This window comes from Pleuronectes platessa, chromosome 20 (genome assembly GCF_947347685.1).
Source record: "Pleuronectes platessa chromosome 20, fPlePla1.1, whole genome shotgun sequence".
Lineage (NCBI taxonomy): Eukaryota > Metazoa > Chordata > Actinopteri > Pleuronectiformes > Pleuronectidae > Pleuronectes > Pleuronectes platessa.
The window spans coordinates 3,203,241-3,230,102 of record NC_070645.1 but is presented as its reverse complement, the minus strand read 5'-3'; the positions used below and the strand labels follow the sequence as shown (position 1 = coordinate 3,230,102).

Here is a 26,862-nt window from a genome sequence, read left to right as displayed (position 1 = left end):
GCACATCATGGTGCAGCACACATCATCCTGCAGCGTACATCATCCTGCAGCGTACATCATCCTGCGGCGCACATCATCACCGCACATCGTGGCGCATATCATCATCACCGCACATCATCCTGTAGATCACATCATCCTGCAGCGCACATCATCCTGCAGCGCACATCATCCTGCAGCGCACATCATCCTGCAGCGCACATCATCCTGGGGTGCACATCGGCGCACATCGTTGCACATCAAAGGAGGAGGGGTGGACCTAGAGCTAGAAGTTCCACCCCACATAACAGCCTTTTGATTAAATTTGATATTCTAACATTTAACAATACAGGACAAAATCGATTTATGTATGTGGGTCTAGATACAGCATCAAAGTCATGTGGTTATTTTGAGAGGTGATGGCCTATTTCAATGGCAAGATAAAAAAAAAAAAAAAAGAATCAACAGAAGAATACGGAAACGTATTGCATTCACTTTTATGTTTTTATTTTTTTGGGCATTTGTCTCGGAATTTCCGAGATAATTATCCCAGAAAAACATAATAATTTTTCTGTGAAGTGAATTTAATACGCTTCTGTAGAAGAAAGCTTATTTTAAGTTCTAAACATATTTAGGGTGTTTTTTTCTCACTTTCTGTACGTCCTATAGCGACCATTACATTATGCAAATTAGGCAATGACGTCATTTAGCGACATCTAGCGACTTTTAGGACAGCCAATAGCTACTTTCCGTACTGAGGAGTTGGCAACATTGCTGACAGCCCAGCAACCGCAGGTCAGTGACAGAGAAGAAGAGGAGAAGTAGAGAAGAAGAAGAGGAGAGAAGAAGAAGTTCATCCAACATGAGCCGGACTCTCTCGTCATTTATCTCAACATTCCACTGTGCGGATGATTTAACTCCCAGGCTGCGGAGCCCTGATACTTTCCCGTCGCGCTGCTGTTCAACTTGTTTTTAAACTTGTCGTTGAATGTCAGTCTGCTAACGTTCGCCGTCAGCTCACGTTTTCACCCGGACCGAGCCAAACGAACCGAGCGCCATGATCCCCGAATGTCCCCGCCCCGGGGACTCGAGGAGCCGGGGCCGCTTCGTGTACAGCCCGGCAGCCGAGCCGAGCCCGAGCCGTGGCGCCAGCGGCTTGTTGACGGAGATCCAGACCAGCATCAACAACCAGCCGTTCACCGACCACTACACCATCATCCCTGGCAAAGAGCTCGGAAGGTACGATCAACTTACTTACTCACTTACCTCCGAACCAGTTAGTGTCCTGTAGTCGGTCAGAAATGGAATTCGTGACTTTTGGTTGTTGATTAGGAAGTTTTCTGTTTGTTTCGTGCTGTTTGGGCTGAATGGATATATGTTCAGCTGCTGGCAAGGAGACCACAGGCTGTCTGCCAGGCTGCTGGATCCACACCTGATGAGAGTGAATGGATCGAGACAGCTAACAGAGAGACATCGTTGACATGTGTCTCCTTAGCTCCATTTCTTTAATAACATAAATCAAATCATATATCTTTTATTGCATATATGTCACTCATCCTATTGTGCCCTGAGATCACTGAGCCAGCTTGATTTGGCAGAAGTGAAGCATTGACTTTCATTAATGACCCATTGCTGATGCACAGAAATACATCCGTTCTGACTCAATTCCAAAGCAATATCATTAATAGCTAGGCAATGCATTCAGCTGATAGAAATATTGGCGTTTTTTTAATGCTGGTGAATATAGGATTATATAAAAAATATTGTCAAATCTAACAAATCCCCATTTTGCTCTGTTATGTCTTTGGCACTTCAAACGTCAGATCCAGGTCATTGTGCGATGCCAGAGCTCAATGTTAGGGAATACAGCCCCTAACAAAGTCACACGGCCAATCCCCTTTTGGTACGAATGTGCTTCTGCCATGATTAATCACCGCAGACTGACTTTGGTCACATTGTGAGTGTAAACTGTTTTTCTCTCAGCTTCTTGGAAAATATAACAGGACTGTGGCCGTGCTGGTGCATTGACCCACGTACAACTTTAGAGATAAGAGCTGAGCGTTGAATTGGCTCATTAAAATAAATTCGACCCAACAATCTCCTGCTATAGAGCTGTGTATGTGCAAGTCTTTGAGGACCACAACAAAGGGTGGGTGTGTGTGTGTGTGTGTGTGTGTGTGGCTTTGTATCGCATGACATGACATTGTGACTGCGATTAGCTGCCACAGAACCACATGAAAGGTTACATTAATCTGCAGTACTACTCGGATCCACAGCATGGAAGTAAAAAGATCAGCTGACCCAAGTTCATGTGTTAAGATTCATGTGCAGCAAGTTGCTGCTCGGGATCATAGTGTCCTAGTGTGCTCATTAATGTGAGCATGCTCATAACAGTGTTGAGAGTAACGAATACTCTCTTTCCTTCGACCTATCCAGGTTTTTTTATACAGAACAATATAAATCAACTCTTATTTTAGCACTGATAGTATGTGTGTGTGTGTGTGTGTGTGTGTGTGGGTGGGTGGGGTGCATTTGTCAATTGTTGGCTATAACATAAATTATCTCAATTGAATATTACTTGAATAGTAATAGTAATTCTCCCATACTGAGAGACACACACACTTTAGCCAAAACCACGTTCTTCTAAAATATGGTCTAATTTTAGATGAATTGAGCGACTACAGGGCCATTTGCTACAGAACTCTTCGACTGACTTCTTCAGCAGCAGCGGCCAAGACAGTAGCCCAGATGGTATTGACGGAACGTTGGGTTAGCCGCATCGTGGTCCCACAAAATAGTTTTGAATCAAATCAACTTAGGTGATTTTGCTTTCTCTATGTGATGCTGAAGCTGTTCTAAGCTGGCACATAGTTGTGGTGGTAAATCTGTGTAATCACACATGAAGGGGTTGGCGTGCTCCGGCCAATCCACTTGTGTTTTTATTCCCTGGCTGACTTTTGGCCAGCTCTCCGAGCCTTCTGAAGTCTGTGGTGGAATTCCATTCATGAGGCCTTTTCAGATTAAAGGCTTGGCTGTAAACCTTGCCTATACGCTGTTCCGTGCTGTTACTGAGTTCTTACCTGGACTATGAGCATAATCATTTCAATTTTTTTTCTAAATTGATATGGCTTTACTTTTTATTCGAAAGCAATTGTATCTGCTCTTTGCATGTAAAAGTTGCTGTCACTTTATCCCATACTGGTCTCTCTCTTCTGGGGAAATTCACAGCTGCACAGCTCCTAAAACTGAAGTATGATCATGAAACAGGCATGCAGAACATTCTGCCTGTAGCGCAGCATTGTAGCTGTGTGTGCGTGCGCGCGCGTGTGTGTGTTTATAAAGCGTGAAGTGCGGTGTTCATGGTGAGCAGTTTCCGCACTGAGCTGTTGAGAGACGCAGCCCACCTCCCTCCATGTGTGGACTGAAGCACAAGGTTTCTTGGTTGTGACATGGCCCACTCACTTTCTCACAGTGCCCACAAAGGCTAATGTTCAGGCTCCACAAAAACCTCAGTTTGTACGTTCACAACACATCAGTTCCTCTGATTAGTGAAGACTTTTGCCACTTTTGTTGTGGCTTATAAAGCAGCTATCAAGAGAAAGGAGAGACGAGACTCTTTTCCTTTTTTAAATTTTCCAGTAATTATTATCTTTTATATACATTTAGCTCTTCCACAAGCGTTAACAGTAGTTTATTTATGCAGATGCCCTGCCTTCCCTGAACTTAAATTCTGAAACAACTGTTATTGCAATGGTCATACACTCATCTGCATCAAGACATTGGTCTGAAATAAGTTTAATAATCATCACCTGGAAACTTATTTAACCCAACTTAGTCTGTGCTGGGTAGGAGTTGGTTAAGATTACAGATGGAACAGCTGGACAAAGTTTAAAGCGCGTACTTCCGAGGGTCTTCCGTGAGCTCACCTTTATAGGTGCATGCCATGTATCAAAGCTGAATCCCTGGTTTGAATCCAGCCAATGTCCTTTGTTTCATACTATTCTCTCTCTCTTGCCTTTCTGAGAAATGCCCAAAAGCAGTTAAACTTCCAACCATTGACACTTTCTAAGCATTTAAAAAAAAGTAGTTGTCCATATCCAGCGAGAGACATCAAATTTGAACTTTTATAGTAATTTGGACGGGTTATAGTAGGAGATGCATATTTCAGGTCTCTAACCAAAGCAACAATTAAATCCAATGGAAAATCAAGACATTACAGTGCTGCTCTATTGTCAGACATGAGGTCTTTTGAAAGAACCATGACATAAAAAGACAATGAAAATTAAAACACGGAATATTTAGCAGCAGAATTTTTAGCATTTATATGAATCAGTTCTCATAATAAAAGTAAGAGCTGCTTTCCAGTGCTTCACTTTCATAGGTTCTAAAATTCTTCCAACCTCTGAAATGCCACAATGTGTGAGAAGCTTTAAAAGCAGTGGTGAATAATTACTCTGAGTATTGCCCTGAGTTTGTGCTCAGTCAAATGTTAAAACACTTTAAAAACATTTAAGTCTCTTTACTTGCCACCTCTCAGGTTGAAGTGGGGCTTTTGGTGTTGGATTCGGTCCGTATCTAGAAAGACGGAAAAGTTAGTGTTTTATTTCCATTAATTTCTAATAATTTTGATATATAATGGAACAAACCCCTGTTTTAGTTAAACTCAATCCCCAAAGCGGAACATACACATTTTAGAATAGCTTTGCTTTGCCAAAAGCACTAAAAGTAACTGTTTGCCTCACACAATAGGTATTTGTCAGTAAAAGGTGACAGTTCCAGGCATACAGGGCTTATAATTACAATCCATATATACATTAATAAGGACAGTTTGTTCACCCTTCACATTTTTCAAGTTCTTCTATTTCTAATTAGAGTGAAAACTATGATGGCTTAAATAATGTATTCAGTGCATAGACTTTGTCGTTGCTAGAAACTATGACATGAGATTTGTGAGTTGGCTGCTGAAATCAACTTAAAAGGAAAATCCATCCCAGAAGCAATAAGGAAAGTGCGTATTGTGAAAAGAATAATAACAATTTGTCAGTGCACTAAATAGCTGCTGTCGGCCCCCCACCATAGTGACTGGGTGTGTCGCATGTTTGGGGATTGAAGTACAGCTGGGGGGGAGTTTAAGGTAATACCTTCCATTGAGTCTCTGCAGTGGGTGTCCCAGATGGTCTGCAGTCAAGCTCCTTTAGTGACTCCAGCAATGGTGAAGTGGAAATTGAATTGCATATGGTTAAGACCCAAAGCTTTTTCTATAATGGGTCTTAGTGGCCGAGATGGTCACTCTCTTGTTAGCCCATATGGTCCTGGGTAGAGCTCTTTGCTCATCTTCCGTGACTGAATGTCACACCAGGAAGCCAATGTCATGGCTCAGGTTAAATTAGTTTTTGAATACATTTGCTGTTAATAGTCGACACAACACACTTATTTTGTATTTAGACCTCTTCATTAACAAAGACTGGCTTATATGTTGTGTTTTTCTTCAATAATTAATTCTATTCTGTGACGTCCTTTAACTAACTTACTTGATTAATTGATAGATACAATTTTTCACACACACTTGTAAGGCGCTGTCAAGCTTGATTACTAATCTTGTCCTCTTTTAGTACGGTATACCAACTCCTCCATGTCCTGACAAAGTCAGGATGTTGACTATTTCCATAACCTAATCTATCAACTTTAAATTGAAAACATTGAGATCTCGAATCATAGTTTATCTAAACGATGTTCTCTTTTGTCAGCTAATGTTTATACATATATTAATGTCTTTACCTGCTGTCTGTGATAGAATCCAAGCTAACTGTTAACTTTAACCTACAGTATATACTCGATGCTCGACTATATAGACACATTTTTTAGTCAATGAAACAATCATCCATGATGTCATCTCCCAAAATAAATGAGAGCTAATGAGGAAATCAACATGAAAAGTTGTTTTAGTGCCAAAAACTGTGTGAATTGCATAATAGTATCAAATGTTTATTATCCCAAGATGTAAACCTGTAAGCTCAGAAGGCAAAATTAGCAGATAGCTCAGAGAACAGATTTAGCTGCTAGCTAATACGATCTGTTCCGTCTGTGGACGGTTTTACACTGAAATTGCAGACTTAATATCAATTTAAACTGTCACTTGTTTATTCATGGCTGATTCGTGTTTCTTCATTCAGTTTTACCTCCAGATGCATGTGCACCCAGTAACATTTGCGAACTGTTTGTAATCTTCTATTGGGCACACTCTGATCAATATCTTTTTTTCTAGACCTGCGTGTGGGTTGAAGTAATCTTTCCTGTAACATATTTGATGACAGAAAATGTGGATTCAAACTGAAAATCCGCCCTGCTGTGCACAAAGGTAATCTGTTGTAGTAGGAGGGTTTGGCCCCAGGCCAGTGGAAATCTTTATAGCATTAAATGCATCCAGGGCTGCTTGGCTGCCTGTCACCGAGACTAGCGCTGAGCCTGCAGACAGCCTCCACAGCCCACATGGTGAGAAACAGGGATTCACTGACATGGTTTTTATAAAGCCCATGTACTCATGGCTAATATTTGGTTGTGGATGGAAAAACATCTCTACTGCATGAAATTAGTAAGCCCCATTTAGACTCTGGAAACCATTACAAGTAAACATCTATGATTCTGCTTACATATAATAGAAAAGAGACTCTACAGAAACTTCAGTATTGGTGTAATCCACTTGTAGCTCTCTGCACATCCAGTGGTATACATTGCAAACAGGAGCTGCTGATAATATGCATACAAATAAGAAAATTCCAGTGTCTACCTGTAGTACAAACCCAGAACAGCAAGAACGATGTGATTACAGTGCTACATAAAAGTGCAATGTATAAGTGCAACCAACTTTTTAGTTATAGTATATACACCATTTATACAACAAACAAAATTGACGACATCATATTCAGCAAAGTCGTGGAAGATACATAATATGTGTAATTAAAAGCTCTAAGTTGTTACAACTAAGAGAACATGGCAAATTGTGACTTGTCAGCCTGAAAAACCTCTTTAGAGAGCGTCCTTGAAGTCACTGCAATGGAGAAAAGCTCAAGGGCACATTAGCGGGACAGATAGAGGGTTTAAACCTGGAAACTCTTCAGTGTAAATATTAACTGTAAAAGCTAAGCTCTATAAAATATTGTATGTGCTAATCAGTGATGCATAAATCTTCACTTAGTTAGGAGACACTTGCACTGTAACTAGGCCATGCTTAGACTTTTGAACAGCTGATGCACTGTATCAGTGTATTAATACACACTGAACACTGTCAGGCTCTCTGCTGCAGCTGGGCTTTAGGCTCTGACCTCTCAAAGCCATCCACTGCATCCATTAGAAAGCTTCTTTCCATTAAATGTAACCATGCCACCACCTTTAGCTTGTTTTTTTTACACACACACACACACACACACACACACACACACACACACACACACACACACACACACACACACACACACACAAACATACACACAAAAGCCATCTCTTTCAGGGTGTAGCCTGTGAATGAGGCTGCTGGCTTTGGAAATCTGCTGATGCCGCTTTAGAAAAGGCTGTGGTGGCCCAGTATGGTTTCTAAAGAGCAGGCCCAGAATCCCAAACCAAACATCATCTCTCAACTGATCCCAGGCATAGCCACACCCAGACTCGAACACACTGCCTCCAGGGTTCTGTAAGCCATGAAAATTTAAATCCCAACTTAATTCTGCATTTAATAATTACCCTGCATTCCGGAAAAGCCATACAAGCAGGGCATTGTTTTGTGTATGTGTGTGTGTGCGTGTGCGTGTGCGTGTGCATGAGTGAATGTACTTGTAGAAATATCACTTGATGATTGAGGTTTTAAAGGTGATCAGTGAAATGTGCACCCTAGAACTGGCAGGTGCTATAATGAGCTTTCCTGTCTGATGTGATTGGTAAAAAAGGATTTTCTGATGGCCCACCAGCTCACCGACTTGATGGGGTTTCTCCTGGTGCTGCTGATCGCCAGTTACAAACAGGTCAATGTGTTTGTGTGAGAGTGAGTGAGTGAGAGCGAGAGAGAGCGACAGCGGGGTAGATGGCACTGTACACAGCTCAACAATCAAAGCAACGGCACAAATTGAGAGATTATTTTATGTTAATATGAGAAGTTGAAGAAATTCTTGTGTCATTATGAAACTGTGTCAGCAGTCCGGGACAAAGTATAGTGGGCTGCCCCCGTTTAGGTAGTAAATGTTTAAGACTGGATAAAACTGAGGCGGCCCACAGTGAAATCTAACTTAAAGAAACAAATTCGAGCTCTAAAGTACTGAGCCGACACACCGGACATTTCCTTTTTAAATGTCCGGTGTGATTTTTAGCACTTTTGACACTTTATTGAGTTTATTACCAGGTAGGAATGGTTCCAAAGAGTGGGAATTCTAATTTGAAGGCTGAACTATTATTTGAATTTGGGGAAATAATAATTCATCATAAATATTTAAATTGTAATTGTAATTGTAATTGTAGTTATTTGAATTTTCACAATGGTAGAACTGCAACGAGTGGTATATTGTGTCTTTCTCACCCAATGAATGCCTGAAAACTAGAAAGCTGTAATAAATGCATATTCATGGCCAATTATACAAGACCTTTTAGAGGAAGTGTGAGGACATATTTTGGGTTCAACCTCACGGATGTCAAACTTGTGGTGATGACTGTTTAATCATGATGTAACTTAGAGCTAGGCACCACTCCAAATGATTTTTGGAAAGTGTGACAGTCCTGTTTCAGTGAAAGCATTGACTGTATAAAGACCATAATATCAGATTGATTATAATGGTTTATTAATATCTATCGAGATCAGAGTAATTGATTCACAGTTTTAGTGAAAAGGTCAGTAACTAGAAAAACTATGCTGACGCCATTCAAAGTTCATCATCGGCATCATTCAAACCGTCACTAACTTATCCAGTGACATCAATCTTGCCATTTGAAATGGGGCTTATCAAATTCACTTAACCAAGGGAGAAGCCAGTTGCATGAATAAATAGAAGTGTTACAAGTCACCGCTGTGATGCCAAGTCTTCTAATCAAAAGCATCTCTCACTGCTGGAATCTGTAGCTTCTAGCAGCTTCAGCCCCATGACTCTCACATGAGGCCAGCTGAGTATGAAGCAGCTCAGTGCAGAGCTTCAGGCCCAGAGCCACTCGTCATGCCCTGTTCCCTGACACTCGGCCTCTATGGCAACTACAGCCTTCTCATTGTGGTCTCATCTCACAGCTTCCCCTCTCGCTCTTAGCTGTGGGTTCATAAAGACTGAATTTGAATTACTCTTATCTCAGATATCTCTCTTTCATGTTGCGCAGTCTAGCCACAACTTATCATAATAACATGTTTTGACTGCCCCTGCAGCACTGAATTATTATAATACTCTTCTTTATTAAAGTCAAAATGTTTTAACGAGTGTTGTCATATGTAAAGCATGGTGTCTTATGATAAAAATGTAAAAAGACATAAAGATTTTCTTGACCTCTGCACTCTTTCTGCACTTTCACCCTGCAGTGAAAACCATTAGGCCTTTATACTGATTGTATTGCTGTGGTTGGCAGTGAAATGTCAACCTCTTGATTTCCGCAATTTTGGAAAAAATTTGAAGCATTTTCCAATTCCGACAAAACTTTATTAATTTAAGAAAAAACGTAAGTGGCCTTTTTACTCCCTTAAGCTCAATAACTAGAAACAACCAATTTTCTCAAGAGTAAGTACAATTTTGTTATTTGATGTTGAGAATTGCACGTGCAAATGGGAAGTGGAAGTTGAAGAACTAAATGAATTTGAACGTTAAGTCCCGGAAAGGTACTTAAGGTAAAGCTTTCAGACAGAGTGAGTCATGAAAGTCACAAGTGCAATAGATGAGAAGGTGAAAGTTAAATTTAAACAGTTAACAGATTTAGCATATTTGCCTTTTATAATAAAACTGTTTTTGAAATGTAAGGAAACATTGATATCACAACATCAGTGTTGTAATAGTTTATGATTGTGTATTTATTCTTAAAAAACACTGTTTATTTTAAATAAAGGTACATCGTTTATACAGTTTTTTTTATTCAATATCAGTGTTTTCCCTGTGTTATGCTGCTCCTGCAAAAATTTGACATGGTTAAATTGATGTTCACAATTAAACATTAGAATATCTTACTTGCCACTCTGTGTGTAACCTACTGTGGCAGTGGCTTTGTAATTAGCTGCCTCCTGACTGCTATCTAAGCTGCACTATATACAAATGTTTGGATGGTTAACACACTTACCAAATCATTTTTTTTTAAATATCCATTTACTCTTTCTTAGTCAGTAGAAAGTAGGTGAAATTAGCAGTGCAATTGTGTGTCCAAAAAACTAGAGAACTGCAAAGGTCTGTTTACTATAATGTCTTTACATCCCATCCTTATTTATGTCATGCCACAGAAAGATTTTGATCCAAATTTAAAGAAGCTGTGAGAGTTCTGACGTGTCAGTGTGTATTCGTCTTGGCTATGAACCAGTCAGATTCAGCCAGGGTCCTGCTGCTGATTATTGGAGCATTGACTGCCAACAGAAGCCAGAGGGAAGGCATGATGGGGGCCTGTCATCTCCATCACCAGCTGCATTTCAGAGGATTTCCCCTGGGCAGCGCACATATGTGTGCACACAGCACTTTGTGGTCTTCACATGAAACCATCCTTCCACTCTGCTATAAAACTGGGTCAGGCTAGTCTGTGGTGGTGGAAAGAGAAATGGAAATGCTGCCAACAATATCCACAGGCACTGCTCATTATGGGATAAAACTACATTCAGATCTGTACTTAGCTTTGACATATGTTTTGACATTACTTTCTTGCAGATAATACACATTTTTCAGCTCTGACTTTTTTATTGACTCAACACTGATACAGTCCAGCAAAACTTTTTAGAGAAACAAAATCAGTGCACATCTTATCTGTTTTCTACTACATGAATTTGGTAAACAATGTCCCCCGCCAGATGACCTGCATCATTGCTTCATTGTAGAACCATGTGCAGCGCTTGGCCTCTTCCTCCTTTCACAGCATTGGTAGCCTGCCAAAACCTCCACATTTGTACCATCCTCTGCAGGAAAGCAGAATTTGTCTTAACACCGGTAGATACCCTTTTCACTGTGAATATTAGCACGACAAGCATACAGTTCTCTTACAGCCAGGGAGATGTGTGTTCAATGTGTGCTCTTCACTCTACTCACTGTGGTTTGGTATGGTGTGCATGATAGCATACTGCTAGCATGATCACAAGGCGATCTTACTTTGTGTTAAGTGCTGATTACCAAATGTTGGCACGCTAAAACATTACACTAGAGCATTGAAAATGCTAAACTATGCTAAACTATAAACTAGCTTGTTAGACAAATATGAGGTGTGGCATAGTAGAAGGTCTTCCGTATAAAAATAAACCCTAGTATCTGCTTAACACAAGTGCAAGTGTTCCTCCTGTTCCATTCAGAACTGGCAACTGGCAAGCGCCTACACACCACTGACGTTCATCTTGTCTTCCAGGGGGAAGTTTGCCGTGGTCAGAAAGTGTGTGGAGAAATGCTCGGGCCATGAGTACGCTGCAAAGTTCATGAGGAAGAGACGGAAAGGCCAGGACTGCCGGATGGAGATCATCCATGAGATTGCAGTGCTCGAGTTGGCCACAGTTAATCGCCGGGTGGTCAACCTCCACCAGGTCTATGAGATGGCTTCTGAGATGGTGCTTGTCCTGGAGTTGTGAGTATCCAATCTATACACAATGATTACTCTCAGAAACCTGAGATATGAACATTTGTCAAATGTTTAGAAATGTTTAATGTTCCTTAAAGTATACCAGTGGTAATTGGGAATGCTTAATTGGCTATTTAAACTCATTTGTACCATTGAACTCCAGGGTTTCCTAATCAGTTTCCTAATCAGCCATGGAACAAGGGATGTATGAAATGTAATGAAATAGTGATATATAAACCATATTCACACATTGGCCATTTTCCACTAATGTTACGCTCAGGGTAGAAAGCTTCATGCCCCCCTAGATTGAACTGTTAATTTTCTTCTCACTTACTGATCAGTTAGGAAGCAGTTAAATGAAAACAAACTGTCAGATTCTCTGCGTTTATATGACTCAGAAGCCTGGATCACAGCAGTACATTATTCTGTTCATAAAAACATTTGGGCTTCCCACCTGGATCGGGATGTCCGAGGGAAATGGCAGCTGTGTGAATATGGTCTATTTGCTCAAAAAGTTACATTCAGTGAGGTGAAATATGATATAATCCAACAGGTAATTCTGGAATTCTTTATCCATTTATGTGTCGGGGTATTTTTCATACATATTCTGAAATTTTTTTTGTCTGTGACCAAACACAGAAAGTTCAGGAAATAAACAACGTGATATTTTCTAAAGAAAAGCGGGTAGAGGGAACAGACCGCCCTTTAGTTCTGTAGAGCTTCAGGCCAAACGTTAACACTCCTGTAAACACTAGCTATTCCAACAATGTGATTCGCCTCTGTACACACACTCTTCTCTCTCTCTCTCTCTCTCTCTCTCTCTCTCTCTCTCTCTCTCTCTCTCTCTCTCTCTCTCTCTCTCTCTCTCTATCTCTCTCCGGGATTGGGTTTCCTGTGTCCCAGGCTTAGAGGTGAAGGAGACAGACACTGACAGCGGTTTGATGTGTTAAATCCATTAGTAACCGTGAAAAAAGACCAACTGGAGCAAAGCTCAGTTTGACCCAGTATATGAGACACACACACACGCATGCATGTGATCCTGCATGGTGATGACGGCAGTAGCTACACCAGTTGTCGATGATCTCATTTCACTGGTCTGGCCCAGACCACGCTTGACCTGGTTCCCATAGTGTGTGTGTGTGTGTGTGTGTTTGTGTGTGTGTGTGTGTGTGTGCGAGCACTTTAGTTCATGCCACGCCGGGCTGATCAAGAAGGTCTCCCTCACTTCCCCTCTGTCTTTCTCCCCGTTTCCATGCCATATTGGATTTTGCCTGCATCCCTCTCCATAGTGACCCACAGAACTCCCTACCCATCAGAGTCTGACAGATTAGATGGTATTGACACATCCTGGATCAGCTGTCATCTGTCGTGTTTGACCTCTACACATACACCATTGACAATGCAGAGCTGATTTCACTGCACAGATATAGTATCATAAACTGTAAGAAAGCTCCCATTACTTAATGATACAAATGTGAAACATGGATACAGTTACAGTTCCAAATACATCTGTGGTTGTTTGACACAGCAACAGATCATATCAGGTGGCGATATTGAAACTCCTTTGAAGACACTGGAGGCCAGCTGGCCCCTTGTGTTGAATGGGATGACGGACAAGTTAATCCCGGATTCAGCGTTGCGCTTTCGTAAAGTTAGGTGTTTTTTTTCCTAATCTGTCTCTATGAGTAAATCAGTGCAGCCTCTGTTTAATGTAAATTATTGTTAGAAGTTGAATTAAACTGTAAATGGAGTGAGAAATTAAGTTAAAGTATTGTCCGTGTAATGTTAATTGTATTGTATTGTTATACAGAATTATTTGAAGTCAGCAGCACAGGCCATGCAATGCAATCTGTTCTGTTAATGAGATACAATAAATGCCCCGCTAAATTCTCCAGTTGGCCCATCCTCCCCCACCTCAGCCCATAATCCTAATCCCAGCCATTGTTCATTAAAAGGATAATCTCAGAATTAACTGCTGTCCTGGGTGAGGATAGTGCTCCTCTTCAGACACACACAGTCAACACAGACGCACACAGACCTACCCATACTAACACAGAAAGACACTACAACTTTGATGGTGTGCTAATACAATTCAACTATAATTGGGAAATTAATTATGGAATAAGCATGATATGAGGGTTATTAATTTTTTATGGAAATTCTCACGTTGATGACTCAAAGGCCACTGGAGTGGACAACATATTTATCTCATAATTCATGTTTTCTGTTTATGTGGTTTAAGCATAATGTAGTTGTGCCACACCCTTTTGTATGAGGTCTGGTCAGTTTCATTCTGTCATTTATGGATAGATGACGGATCCAGATTGAGGGATGCTGTATAAAAGTCCATATTTAGGATATTTAATGGGCCGTGCTGACAATTTATGATTTATTCATTCATTGTCCTAAATTTCATAAAATATGCTCATATATCAGTCTGCATCACATCTGCTGTTATTGACGCTGACAATAGAATGAGTCATTTATCAATGAAGTGTTTAAATAAAAGAGACTAGCCCCATTAACTACATTCTCAACAATCTGAAGGTATGAGATCATTCGAGTCATGACCATAGAAATCAAGGGACTTCAGGGCCAAGAGTTCTATGGACCGCTAGAGCATTTCTCTTCTGTGCTTTTTTTCTTAATCAAAGGAAGTAGAGCAGAATGCTTTTATTCTTTCATAAGAGGACGACATACTCTTTTTTTTGTTTTCTCTGCCCATATTTTATTTGGCTGAGAGCTGACAGATATTTCGGGTAGTGGGGAAATGATAATGAAGGAGGATGAAGGATGAATGGAGGAAGGAGGGGGCAGATATTCTGCAAATGAGGGTCAACTTAACATAGAAAACTATTCATGCCACGATTTGAGGAGAGGAGAGGAGGGAAGTGAGTTAGTAAGAGTGAGGAAAATAGGCAAAGACTCCAAAAGCTTTTTTTCAGGCTGGTAGGGAGAGAAAGAAAGCAAGTGATGAAGAGTGAGAAATGGAAGGGAAAAGACAGAGGCAAAAATAGTGTAAAAGTTGTTGGAGAAAACAATTAAACGGAGAGATGAAGGAATCCAGAGAGAATGGATGAGAGCCCAGAGCTCCATGGCCTCATTGCTGGCTGAGCTCCAGCTGGGAGTTTATTAAGTCAGTTGAGGTACACAAGCTCTTTAGACCAGCCAAAGCGTGGTTGCTCGCCCAGAGAGAGAGTCTCAGTGAGTAAACAAAACAGAGGAATGACTTGATGGCTCAGGTCGACTCTATTGAGGTTTTTCTGTTTTATTTACTTATTCATCATCAGCTTGCTAATGACATTAAGCATAAGACAGGTCTTCAATATCTGGTTTAATATATTCTTACTGTATTATAGTAGCAAAATAAATAATGTGTCATGTTAATTTAGTTAGGTGATCCAAAAATGTAATTGACGGTAGCTTTTAAATGTTCATTTAACATATTATTTATATTTTCTTCTTGTCTTTCACCCTGCTTTTACTTGTCTTTTGTATGAGAACCTCATTTTATCTGGCCCACCTTTAGCTGTGTGTCATGCATGACAGCTACTTCTGGGTTTATGTTTAAAAAAATAATAATCTGCGACCTTTTGGCTTATTACCAATAAAGCCAAATAAAGACACAGGGTAAAATATGAACACTTGATCTAGTGTTTATATTGTGGATATTCATAAATATGTATGTCTAGTCTCATAATATAACTTGGGGCTTTGTATTCCAGGTTAGAGATATTGGTGTGTTCTTGGGGCTCTGAGAGAAAACGAAAGTCATGGATCTCATCTCATTAATGTCCCCAGGACCCATCACAGTCTTAATTTGTTGTAATGAGTCAGACAGCTGAACAAATGTGAGTCTATTAGCGTATTGCACGTTGCTACTTTTCTGCAGTAAATGGAGCCATTATCTCATGGGAAACTCCAAGTTGGTGGACACGAATACATGATGAGTTCAATATGGAGGGCCACTTTTAGGAATTCACTTGACCTCAATCTGACTTTATCGCTCCCCCTCTCTCTGTCACGCACATTTGTCTCTTTGTCTCTGCTGTTCTTAGTGAAGATGGTTTCCTCCACTGGCAGAGCATCTCTCTGCCTTGATTGAGATCGCACTCTCCACTCGATCTCTGTGAATCCTTAAGGACTCACTCATAAAGGAATATTCTGGACTTTTGTATTTCCCCTGCCTTCCAGTTTATTTAGCTTCCTTCGCCTCCCACCCCTCATTGTTTTCATGGGTTTATGTTTATGGCATGACCGAAGCAGTTCAAATAATTAGGTCAGCTGACGTTAATGTTATTATTTTTCCACTCAAACTATCTTGGGAATGAGCGTAACGGGTGGCTGATCAAAGATGAAGTGATCCATTCCCACAGCACTGAGCCAACACTGATTTCATTCATTACATCAGGAACTCGCCCATCATACTGTGACTGGCTGAACCTGACCTCTCGTCGGGCTTCAAAGCCACTGTCAGGGTTCAGGGGCAAAACTCTGGTGTGAATGACCCATTTAGTGAGGCTTCTCGGTCACTGGGGTTTTCAAAATAGATGGAGATATATGAGGTCATTTTAATTGATTGGTGCATCAAGTCTCACAGTACTCTCCACTCTGCACATTACGGTGTCCTGCGATTGGACTTAAAGGGCAATGTGAAACAATTTTGACAAAGCACCTTTGGAAGATGGTTCAGCAAAATGGATGTTTAAAGATGATTCCATTGGTTTCAAGATTTTGATGAAGACGAGGCAGATTTCACACTCTGCTATTCCTGAGTCAAAACAGAATTTTAAGAAATACATGGGTTATATTCAGTTTTCAATTGAAGGCAAAGTTTCCCAGATATGCATCTGGTCTCATTAGTCATGAGTAAAGCTCCTGTGTGTGTGTGTGTGTGTGTGTGTGTGTGTGTGTGTGTGTGTGTGTGTGTGTGTGTGTGTGTGTGTGTGTGTGTGTGTGTGTGTGTGTGTGTGTGTGTGTGTGTGTGTGTGTGTGTGTGTGTGTGTGTGTGTGTGTGTGTGTGTGTGTACATGGGGAAGTCTGTAGTTGTTGTTTTCTGTTTGTCAACTTGGTTTAGTTTCTGTCTGATCCTCTGAGGAATGAATTGCAATTCCAACAGTTAAACGCGCGTGCCGAAAGCAGCCCCGTGTGTGTGTGCATGCGCAACAGTGCCACAGATTAGAAACCAATCATTTCACGCGCACATTTCCCTCAGGTGACCTGATTATAAAACATAATACTCTTTGGCTTCTGATACTTCCTGAATATACACACATATAATTCCTCATTAAAGCAGCCACACAAACCACAAACCAAACCCTGCATTGTGAGTATGTGTGTAAAGACTGATTTAGAAACAAATTGTACCTGCAATGGGAAACACACATTGATCACACATTGATCTGTTAGTCTATACTAAGACAGAGGAAAGTTAGAGGTACTTGAAACAAGATGTACCAGTGAGAAATTGTTGTATGTGTGTGTATGGGAATCAACTCTTTGACCTCTTTAGCAGAGACACTAGCTAAGGGTTTAGCTCGGTGTCGTCAAAGCAGTTCTGGTGTGTTTAACCACATCTACTTATGTAAATCTGGCTGACCTCAGGAAATTACGTTTAGTAATACAAGTTTATATGAGTTTGACCTAAGTTAAATGGAAACATATCTTAAAGCTTGAGCAGTTTCCTTGCAACCCAACACATGCATGAAGTGCCATAGTGAGGGCATGTTTTAAACTGAGGTCCAGCAGTTGTCATGTAAGTTGTTGCTCCCAAGGAGCAAAGAGACTGTTTTGCATCCATGATAAGTCAGATTCTAGTCAATGTCGTTCTTAAACTGAAACAGAATTTACTTTATTAGTGTTCATGTGTGTGGTTTGTATATAAGTTTGAATGATTAACTTAACTGGTGTTATTTTCTGTAAATTAAACTTCAGCTATTTCAGAGGTCAGTTAAGCAATCGACACAATCTTCAGACCCAAGGTCAAAACTTAGAAATAAATTCAATAATTAAAATGATCTGACAGACCAGACATTATTTCTGGTGCGCGAGTCTTGTATGCATCACATCAAATTTGACATTGGACTTTCATGGGCCCTTAACAATACACATGCCAAGTGTGTAGCCGCTAAGATGAATGCTTTAGTGACAGAAAGACAGAGATTTCTGAAATAAGATAACAGTGATGCTCAAAACCAGATCAAAATGAGGAGCTGCAGCTGAATCACAGTGATCTTAATGATTATTATTGTTGCAGCTCAGTTAAAATATGTTTGAACTCGGTCGCTCTGTGTGTCTGTGTTTCTTTGATTCTTTGATAACTGTGAATAAGTAGAATGGATGTCCTGTGAGCAGCTATTTGACTTTCATTAGGTCCAGCCTCCAGATTTATGTTTTTATTTTCTCCGTCGGGTCAAAGGCCCTTTTATCAACTTGTAAATCCACATCCTTCTCCCTCACCCCTCCTCTTCCTCCCCCTCTCCACCTTCCTCTGAGATAAAGCCTAATTCACCAGCACCCTGAGGGGACACCTTGTCTATTCCTGACTGCCCTCCCTCTTTTTCCTTTTTCAGTTTTCTAATTGAGTTTGTCCGTCAGAGTTTATCTCAGGTCAAAGGAAATTAAAGGTGCTTAAAGAAGGCCAGTACTTTCAGTGTTGATAGTAGGTTGAGTCAATGTTCATGTTGTTGTTATTTTATTCTTGCAGTCCTGGTTTTCTCACGTCAGAGATGATAAGAATGTGATCAGTCAACAGTACAAGTGGCCTCATTCAAGAGAAGCTTGTAATTAGTTTGCTATATTTAGAGGACTTCTTCTATTTCTGCCTCCACCTCCAGCAAGTCAAAACAGACATTTGGGCGAGACAATGTTTTTATTCCCATGGGGTCTTGTGGTATTCACCATAAAAAGTCTCACATAAACCTAAGCTTCATGATCGTTTTGGTGAGCGTGTGGTGAAACAGGGAACCAGAGCTGTAGTTTGAGTTTTCCTGTGGACGATCTGGTTTCCTCTCACAGTCCAAACACATTGAAGTTAGGTCAAGTGAGAACTCTAAATCACAGGTAGTGACTGCTGACCTGCCCTGGCTGTAAGGCTTGACAATGATTGGAGGACCCTTGCAGAAAACCTGGATGAACCCTTATCCTAAAGTCTAAAGATTTAGTCTAAAAGTGAACATGTTTTTTATGCTCATCTGATGTATGTGTCATGCAGTGCGGCTGGAGGCGAGATCTTCAACCAGTGTGTGTCAGAAGACGAGGCCTTCAGTGAGGAGGATGTGAAGAGGCTCATGAGGCAAATCCTGGAGGGAGTCACCTTCCTCCATCAGAGCAACATAGTCCACCTCGACCTGAAGGTCAGTGAAGGGGAACACACACACACACATATATTTCGTATTTCCATTTTTTGCTCCATTCAGCTCCACTCCTATTCCTCAGTGGTCTGCAAACCTTCACCAGTTAGTCAAGCAAAAATTCATTTCATCCTCTGGTAAAATGCTTTTGCAGTGACCTAAGATGGCAGACATTTAACATTTCAGAGCAGTTAAAGCCTGCATGGCAAATTCCTGCTCTGTTTCATGAATTAGTTCTATATAGGACCAAGCAACAACAGCATGTAATTTAAAGGTTTTAATAATTGTGAAAAGATGGAGGAAGGGAAAGGGTGGGTGGGGATATTCTTAGACAAAGTGGGTGGGTGGACCAGGTAAATCATACCTTTTTGGCGTGGCCGAGTTTTGGCCCTGCTCCCTGCTCCCAAACCTAAGTTAACTTAATTTATTCTGTGACTGTTCAAACCAGATTTTGAATTGAACAGATTAAATTACACATTTACATGAAAACCGGTTCCATTTACAACATTGTGAACAAGGGAGTCTTTAAAGCCAGAAGCAGAACTTTAAATGTTGTCCTTAGTGAATAAAAGGATGTTGGGGGATTAGTGGACTCAGGAGTTAAAACAGTCAAGAAGCTTCAGCAGAAAAAAGACAGGACACTTTTTAGAATCCAGATCATTTAATCTCTCAGTGAAATAATTTATCTTTCACATGTTGAGACTGATTGGGCGCAAAATATCTCAATGCAGGGCTGTTGGCAGTATTAGTAGTCAAAGAATTCTTTCCAATGTGCAAATCACATATGAAAAAACGTTACTAACGACCATGAAAGTGGTTTAACATAAAAAGCACTGATGCAAAGTCCATGAAGGACAGAATATGAGATGGTTGACTGCCACAGTCCATCCTAACATGTGTGTGTGTCAGGTGAGTGTGTAACGGGTGCTGTGATGTCCCTCCAGCCTCAGAACATCTTGCTGACCAGCAGCTCTCCTCTGGGTGACATTAAGATCGTGGACTTTGGCCTGTCCAGGATGGTCTGCAGCCACCAGGAGCTCAGGGAGATCATGGGGACCCCAGAGTATGTTGGTGAGTCACTGCCAAGGTTCACTTATACGACACAATCACCAGACCAACTTTGTCCCTCTGTCACATTCTCGTGAAGGCATTATCTCAGGAACTCCGTGAAGGAATTTATTCAAATTTTGACTTGTCATGGATCCCTCACAAATTAGGTTTTGGCCTTGTCTCAAAAATGAATATGTTAAGTTTCATACAAATGTCTATTAGGATAAAATAAGGAAGTGATATAATTTTAAATCAACAAGGTCAACTTCACTGTGACATCATATTGTTCTTCAAAAACACTTTATGACCTTTATTTAACACCATACCTCAGGAAAAGAAGGAGAAACTGTGACTGGATTTCACATTTTGGTTGGATTATGACCATCGTGTTCTTGATCTTCCCACCTTGAATCTGTATTGAATGTATAAGATCCTGTCATGGTTACAACTTAGTTCTATTTTTTTGTTTCCCTTAATGAATGTACAAACAGCAGAACAAGAACATGGGGATCATATATTTTTGTTGCATATGCAGGACAAATGACACACGCTTTCACCACAATAACACACACTCAAATCCGGGTGGACAGAGACCATGACTAAGTCATTTTACTTTTTAAACTGATGTAATTCTGAATGATAATTTGTGTTATTATTTTTTCAGCTCCGGAGATCCTTAATTATGAGCCTATAAGTACAGCAACAGATATGTGGTAAGAAAACTTTTTTAGAGTATTTTTTCTTATTGATTTGAGGGTCAATAGTGTCCCAACTTTATATTGTTTCCTTCACACCTTAACAAAGAAGTTAGAAGAAGTTTGTAGAATGTGTTGACAATGTTTTAAATAACACTGTAGCTCACAGCAACTTACAGACAGACCAAAGAGATCCCAACTTTAACCGTCACTCTCTCAACATGATAGTTACATTTCATTTTGTTCTATTTTAACAAGGATACCTAACAGAATGACAGTTTTGTCAGGTCCCAGCATAACAACAAAACACATACAATCTTCATTTTGTTCTGCAAAAACACTTGTAATGAAGTGGAGGAGGTAGAGGATGTGAACCACGATCAATATTCTATTCATTTGAATAAATATACTATTGAGGTGTTTTATATTGGAATATATTTTGTTATTTGTAAATGTTAGTCATTATGTCTCTGGAATCTTTTGAACAATTTTAAGTAACTTATCTGTGGGCTTCATTTATTTATGGGTGAATGCTTTTTTTGCAACCATCTGTCATTTTAACTATGTGTCATATATACTCTTTCTCTGTAAATATTCTTTGAATATTTACAGAGAAAGAGTCTTCTACCCTTACGAGTGATGTAGCTTAGTAGAGTAACTGTAGTTACCTATATATCACTCATTTAACTCTTGCAATTCTCTCATGATATTTGAGTTATTTCCATTGTTTTGTGATTGCTTTATATTTTTTTGGTTGTGTTCTGCCTAACCCTGTGTGCCCTCTGCTCCATGTTGACTCTTTCAGGAGTATTGGTGTTTTGGCCTATGTGATGCTGACGGGCATCTCACCGTTTCTGGGCGAGGACAAGCAGGAGACGTTTCTCAACATCTCCCAGCTCAATGTGAGCTACATTGAGGAGGAGCTGCAGCAGCTGGACCAGGCCGCACTGTCCTTCATCCAGATGTTGCTCCTCAAACAGCCACAGTCAGTCCACACCTCACTCGTCCACAAGTCCCATGAACATGCGAGGCACATTCTTAGAAAACATAAAGGCAAAATTCATGAATGAAATCAAAGGTTGACTAACTAATAAAAAGCAGAGTATAGTCCGTGTGTGTGTGAGTTGACTGAGTTCATGTCAAGTTTACTAGTAGGGTTGTCCTAGTCTGACCAGGAAGTGACCATTTATGTGTGTATTGATTTTGGTGACCCTGCACTGCACAGAAGTGAACCTATTGAAAACTACATTTTTAAGTCATTGCACTTTGTTGACGGTTCCTGCTCACTTCTCTCACTGCCTATTGTACATTAAGTCCAATGGTTTTCCTCCTGATTCTTCGCTGATGTAGGCTTTTTTTGATAAAAAATAATGCTGTAGCTGGTTTTGTACATTACTCAGATTGGAACGTGAAACCTTTCACTTTATAAAGTGATAATGTTTTCATGCTATAACGTGACATGGCTGTCTTTTTATTTTTCTGATGTGACAGAATAATCTAATGTTGATCAATAGTTATGCTGAACTGCATTTGAAAACATTATTTCACAATATCTTCTGACAAAATAATGAAATACAGCTTAATATCAATGGCAGTGCTGCGAGTTCAGATAAATGAGTAAATGTGAAGCGCTGGTGACCCCTAGTGGACATATTGATATCCAGATTGAGAACCCCCTGATGCATGGCTCACTTTTCCCCCTCACAAAAAAATGTGTTAGTCAGTGTTTGGTTAGAAAAAACATTTAAACTATTTTAGCAGAAGGCTACAAAATTAAAATTGCCCTTGATAAACATGTTTTCAATGCAGAACCAAAGCAGGATGTGAGATGTGTAGCTTCATTCATGTGTGTGTGTGTGTGTGTGTGTTTTAGGGATCGGGCCACAGCAGAGCAGTGTCTCACACACCCATGGCTTCAGCACTCAAAGACTCCGGAAACCCAGACGGTGGAGGAGATCCTCCCAATGAAGGAGCAGGAGGTTTCCAGCACCACCAGTACACCTGAAACTCCCAGCTGCCTGACTACAGCTGTGGATGAGAAGGAGGAGGAAGAAGGGCCCGTTACAGATGAGCTGATCGTCTTGGCTGCCTACACTCTGGGTCAGTGTCGCCAGTCCTCCACTTCAGAGAAGGAGGCTCTGGCCGCTGAGCAGAAGGCCATCTCCAAACGCTTCAAGTTTGAGGAGCCCTTCAGTGCCCTGCAGGAGGTCCCTGGGGAGTTCATCTACTGACCCCATTTACCCACAGGAAATGTTGCTGTTGTCACGGTAACAAAAATAAACCTTCTGTTTATTCAAACTCTCCTTCATATATATTGTACATGTATAATACGATGCTGTTGCACAATCAAATTGATTATATTTAAGAAGTGGGATTTAAGTTCTTTGTTTTAAGTACCTACTCACTTATTTCTCCCATAATGCGTCTCCTTGCTTGATTCCCGCCAACTCCCACATCCAAGCAGGGCAACAGTAGGTTTATTTCACTTGTATTTCATTTGGTTTGCTGTTGTAGTTTTATTATCTCTTAAATAACTGGCCAAATGTTAGACAAATGTGTGACATCTGACATATTTCCATACGTGAAGACTGCCTGCTTTTAAATCTCCAGGGTGCATTTCACAGCTCCATGACTCCACTGTAGATTCCAAAACTCCCTAAATCTTTTTTTTTCCCTTTTTCTGAATGGATTTAGCAGTTTGTAAATTTGCAAGTTGTGTGCAATATAAATCCTCATCCTTAAATAAATAAACCTATACAAAAAAAAATCTACTTGTTGACTTAGATTCTAAGTTAATTTTTATACTGGAAATGATGCTAATATCATCACCAGTTCTGTTTAGAAGGTCTTTTTGAGCTTTTTGTCGTGTGCTACTATCTTCCTCTGTCGTCCAGTTGTCATGGCAAAAATCGCTCTCAGAAAAATAAAAAGTCAACAACCACATCTGCTCAGGAAGTTAGTGTGATACGACCAAAAGATCCAGAGCAACTCATAAATCGTATTTATATAATTAAGAAATAAAATATATTTTTTGACCTTCACGATTAATAGTATTATATTAATGAAGGTCACATGCGTAACGATCAGAGTCTTCACCTGCAGCAGAAGGGCAGTCCGGACATTTGGATTCCCCCAGAGACAAACAGAGGAGGAGAAATCAGATAAACATGTTGGTTCAGTTCCTGCGTTTCAGGACGGAGGTAGACTCAGCGCAGAGGGGCTGGAGCACTTTGTCGCTCTTCTGATGACATTATTTGTATATTCACTTTGTAAATTAGAGGATTTATCCTTTAGTATCCTATAAGTTCATACTATGTTCTGAAAAACTTTAAAGTCAGCATATGGCAGTCTACATGCAATCATAGATAAACGGCTCAGCACAACTGCTGATAGACAAAGACAGGCAGGTGCGCTGTCAATGTTCTCTATGTCTCACAAAAGATTAATATGTATATAATATATAAACAATAAAAGAGTCTGTGTCCGCAGTTAACTGTTTTTAAACTGACATCATCAACACAAAGAGAAACAACCTCAGCGTAAAGCTTATATTACCATTGCAGTAACAGCGCTTTCACGCCAAAGTAGTTTACTATTTGGAACACTGCTGAGGTCCTGAATGTTACTCCTCTCTCACTTACCAATCAATAAAAAACTCGAGCGATTTAGTTGTTTTCATACTACAAGTGGCCACTAGGACAAAACATTTTCAGTAAATTGGACGTATCGAGCTCTCCTAAGAAGGTTCTTTGTGTAATATTCCTAAAATAATAAGTGGACTTCATTCAGCAACCAGTTGTTCACACATGTGCTCATAAGTAGGTATGAGTGTGTATCCCGAGCAACAGCAAAAAATAGTGACGTGATTGCATAATGTTGATAGATGAGGTAATTAAAGTTAAACTGTGATTATAGTTTGACTACAAACAACATTTGTGACTAGAAACAGGATTTCTGAAGTGTAACATGGTTTTCAGCTTGCCAGCTGTTACAATGTAGACTGGTGACGTAGGTACAATGACTATATACGATATGTTGGCCTTAGATAGCAAGCTTTGTCACTCTGTTTGTCAAGCTAAGCTCCGACTATTATTGATGTGATCATTTCCTTTGTCACCCTGATCGTTAATTTTTCATGTTTCAGCATTATAGAGCATATACCTTCTTTGTTTTCTTTTTTTTATGACGGTACCAAGAGTGAGCTGAGACGATGAGACTCCTAAACCAACATCAACTGTAAACAAATGATAGTAGGTAGAAACAACATCTACATTAAACCCACAAAGGAACAGGTTCTGAAGAACTTTGTGCGGGGGGACACTCCTTGACTTTGATGTCCCCCTGAAAATCCTTTACGTAAATATAATTTCACAGGCTAGTGTATGCAACCAATGATTATTCTGAACTTTTAAAGCTATGTTACCATCTGCTCAAAAAACCTTTCTTACATCTAGGACCTTTAATACAGGAGTATGTGATTTAACCAGTGAGAGAAGCTCAGGTGGAAACAGAAACAAACTGTTCTATCTAAAACGTGTTAGATTGAGGTTGGATCAAGACAGAGTGTACCTTGTACACGTGCTGGAAAAGAGCCAATCAGAACATAGGACTCTTGGTGGTCATGGTCACACTGAAAACAGTGAGTGTTCTGACGTGTCAGTCAGTTTTCAGCCACATCATTACAACATCAGAACTGGTTTCAATGTTGTGGCTGATAAGTGTAAAGTGGTTCAGGCCTTCGTTCTTTGAGTGAACACTGATACCTAACCACCATGTTTTGATGAGGAGGCAGAGGGCATTCTGGGTAATTAAATGTCACTGAATATTGTAGAAAAAGACGATTTACTTTGAAGGAAATTAACAACTAACTCCTGCCACTGATTCCACATCATCTGTTCAACTTTTCTGCTTAATTTATTGATACTGCTGGAGGTGTTGGTTTAAACTGAGAGTTCTGCTTTTCCTTTGGAAATCTCTCTTTAGTATGCAAAAGTGTGTATATAGAATACAATTACAGTTCCAGTCATGGTATATGTGCATGTGTACTGATGACCGGGTTTTGACTGTTTGTCACTCTCAATAACAAACAGTTAGAAAACCCTTTTTCATGCTCATTTGAATCCAGAAGCCAAATCTGTGTTAATCTCTGTCTATTTCCTCATATTTGCTGTTTTTAGAACCAGCTGCTCCAAACTCAATCCTGTTGGTGTCTTTATATTATCTTTTGTATTTGGTGCCAGGCTTGGAGATAAAATTTGGTTATTTTTAGCTCTTGCTGTTTTATTTCAGGTGTTTCTGTGTTATATTGCAAATATCTCTGAGACAAAGTTCTGGAGTTTTCTAATCCTGTGTCCTGATGAAAATGTTGTTTTTAAGAGGTATAACTTGTTTAAAGAGCCATGTCACATACAGTACTCCTCTCACATAGAGGACTGACCATCCCTGGTGTCAGCTTTCTCTCAAGCAATAAAGACAGATAGTTTTAAATGTGTACACGTTGACTCCAGATTTCCACTGGATCTGTGCTGTAAATTTGTGTCCATGAAGCAGTGAGTTACTAAAGGAAAAGATTTGTTCATGAGTGTCCCCTCCTGTAAATAAACATTTCAAAAGCCTGCTGAGGACTTTACTGATCATTTGAGATCTGAGTCTGTATTGGTAGCTGCACATTGTCTCATCATCTCAGTTTAAAGAAAGGGTTGAAAAACACTGCTAGTTTGAGTTTGGATATAAACATGGTAAATGTTTATATCACACTTTCCTAGTCCTGATGACCACTCAACACTGTGAAATGCTTTATTGGCCCCTTAAATGGTAATGGTAAATGGCTTTTTATTTATATAGCGCTTTTTCTAGTCTTGATGACCACTCAAAGCGCTTTACAGTATAGTTTTACATTCACCCATTCACACACACATTCATACAGTGCATCTATTCGCAGCACTCAGTTATTCTATGGGGGGCCATTCAGGGTTCAAGGACACTTCTGCATGCAGATGGGTCAGACTGGGGATCGAACCCATCTGACCTTCAGGTTG

General features: G+C 40.1%; 1 protein-coding gene across 1 annotated transcript; it reads left to right on the top strand.

Moving 5' to 3' along the window:
* Positions 1 to 1,033: 1,033 nt before the first annotated feature.
* Positions 1,034 to 26,439, top strand: stk17a (serine/threonine kinase 17a). Its single transcript, XM_053412366.1, has 7 exons — positions 1,034 to 1,215; positions 11,521 to 11,733; positions 18,941 to 19,082; positions 20,024 to 20,150; positions 20,794 to 20,842; positions 21,630 to 21,809; positions 22,698 to 26,439. The coding sequence occupies exons 1-7, from the start codon at positions 1,034 to 1,036 to the stop codon at positions 23,053 to 23,055; spliced, it is 1,251 nt and encodes a 416-aa protein (XP_053268341.1). The 3' UTR covers positions 23,056 to 26,439.
* Positions 26,440 to 26,862: the final 423 nt, after the last annotated feature.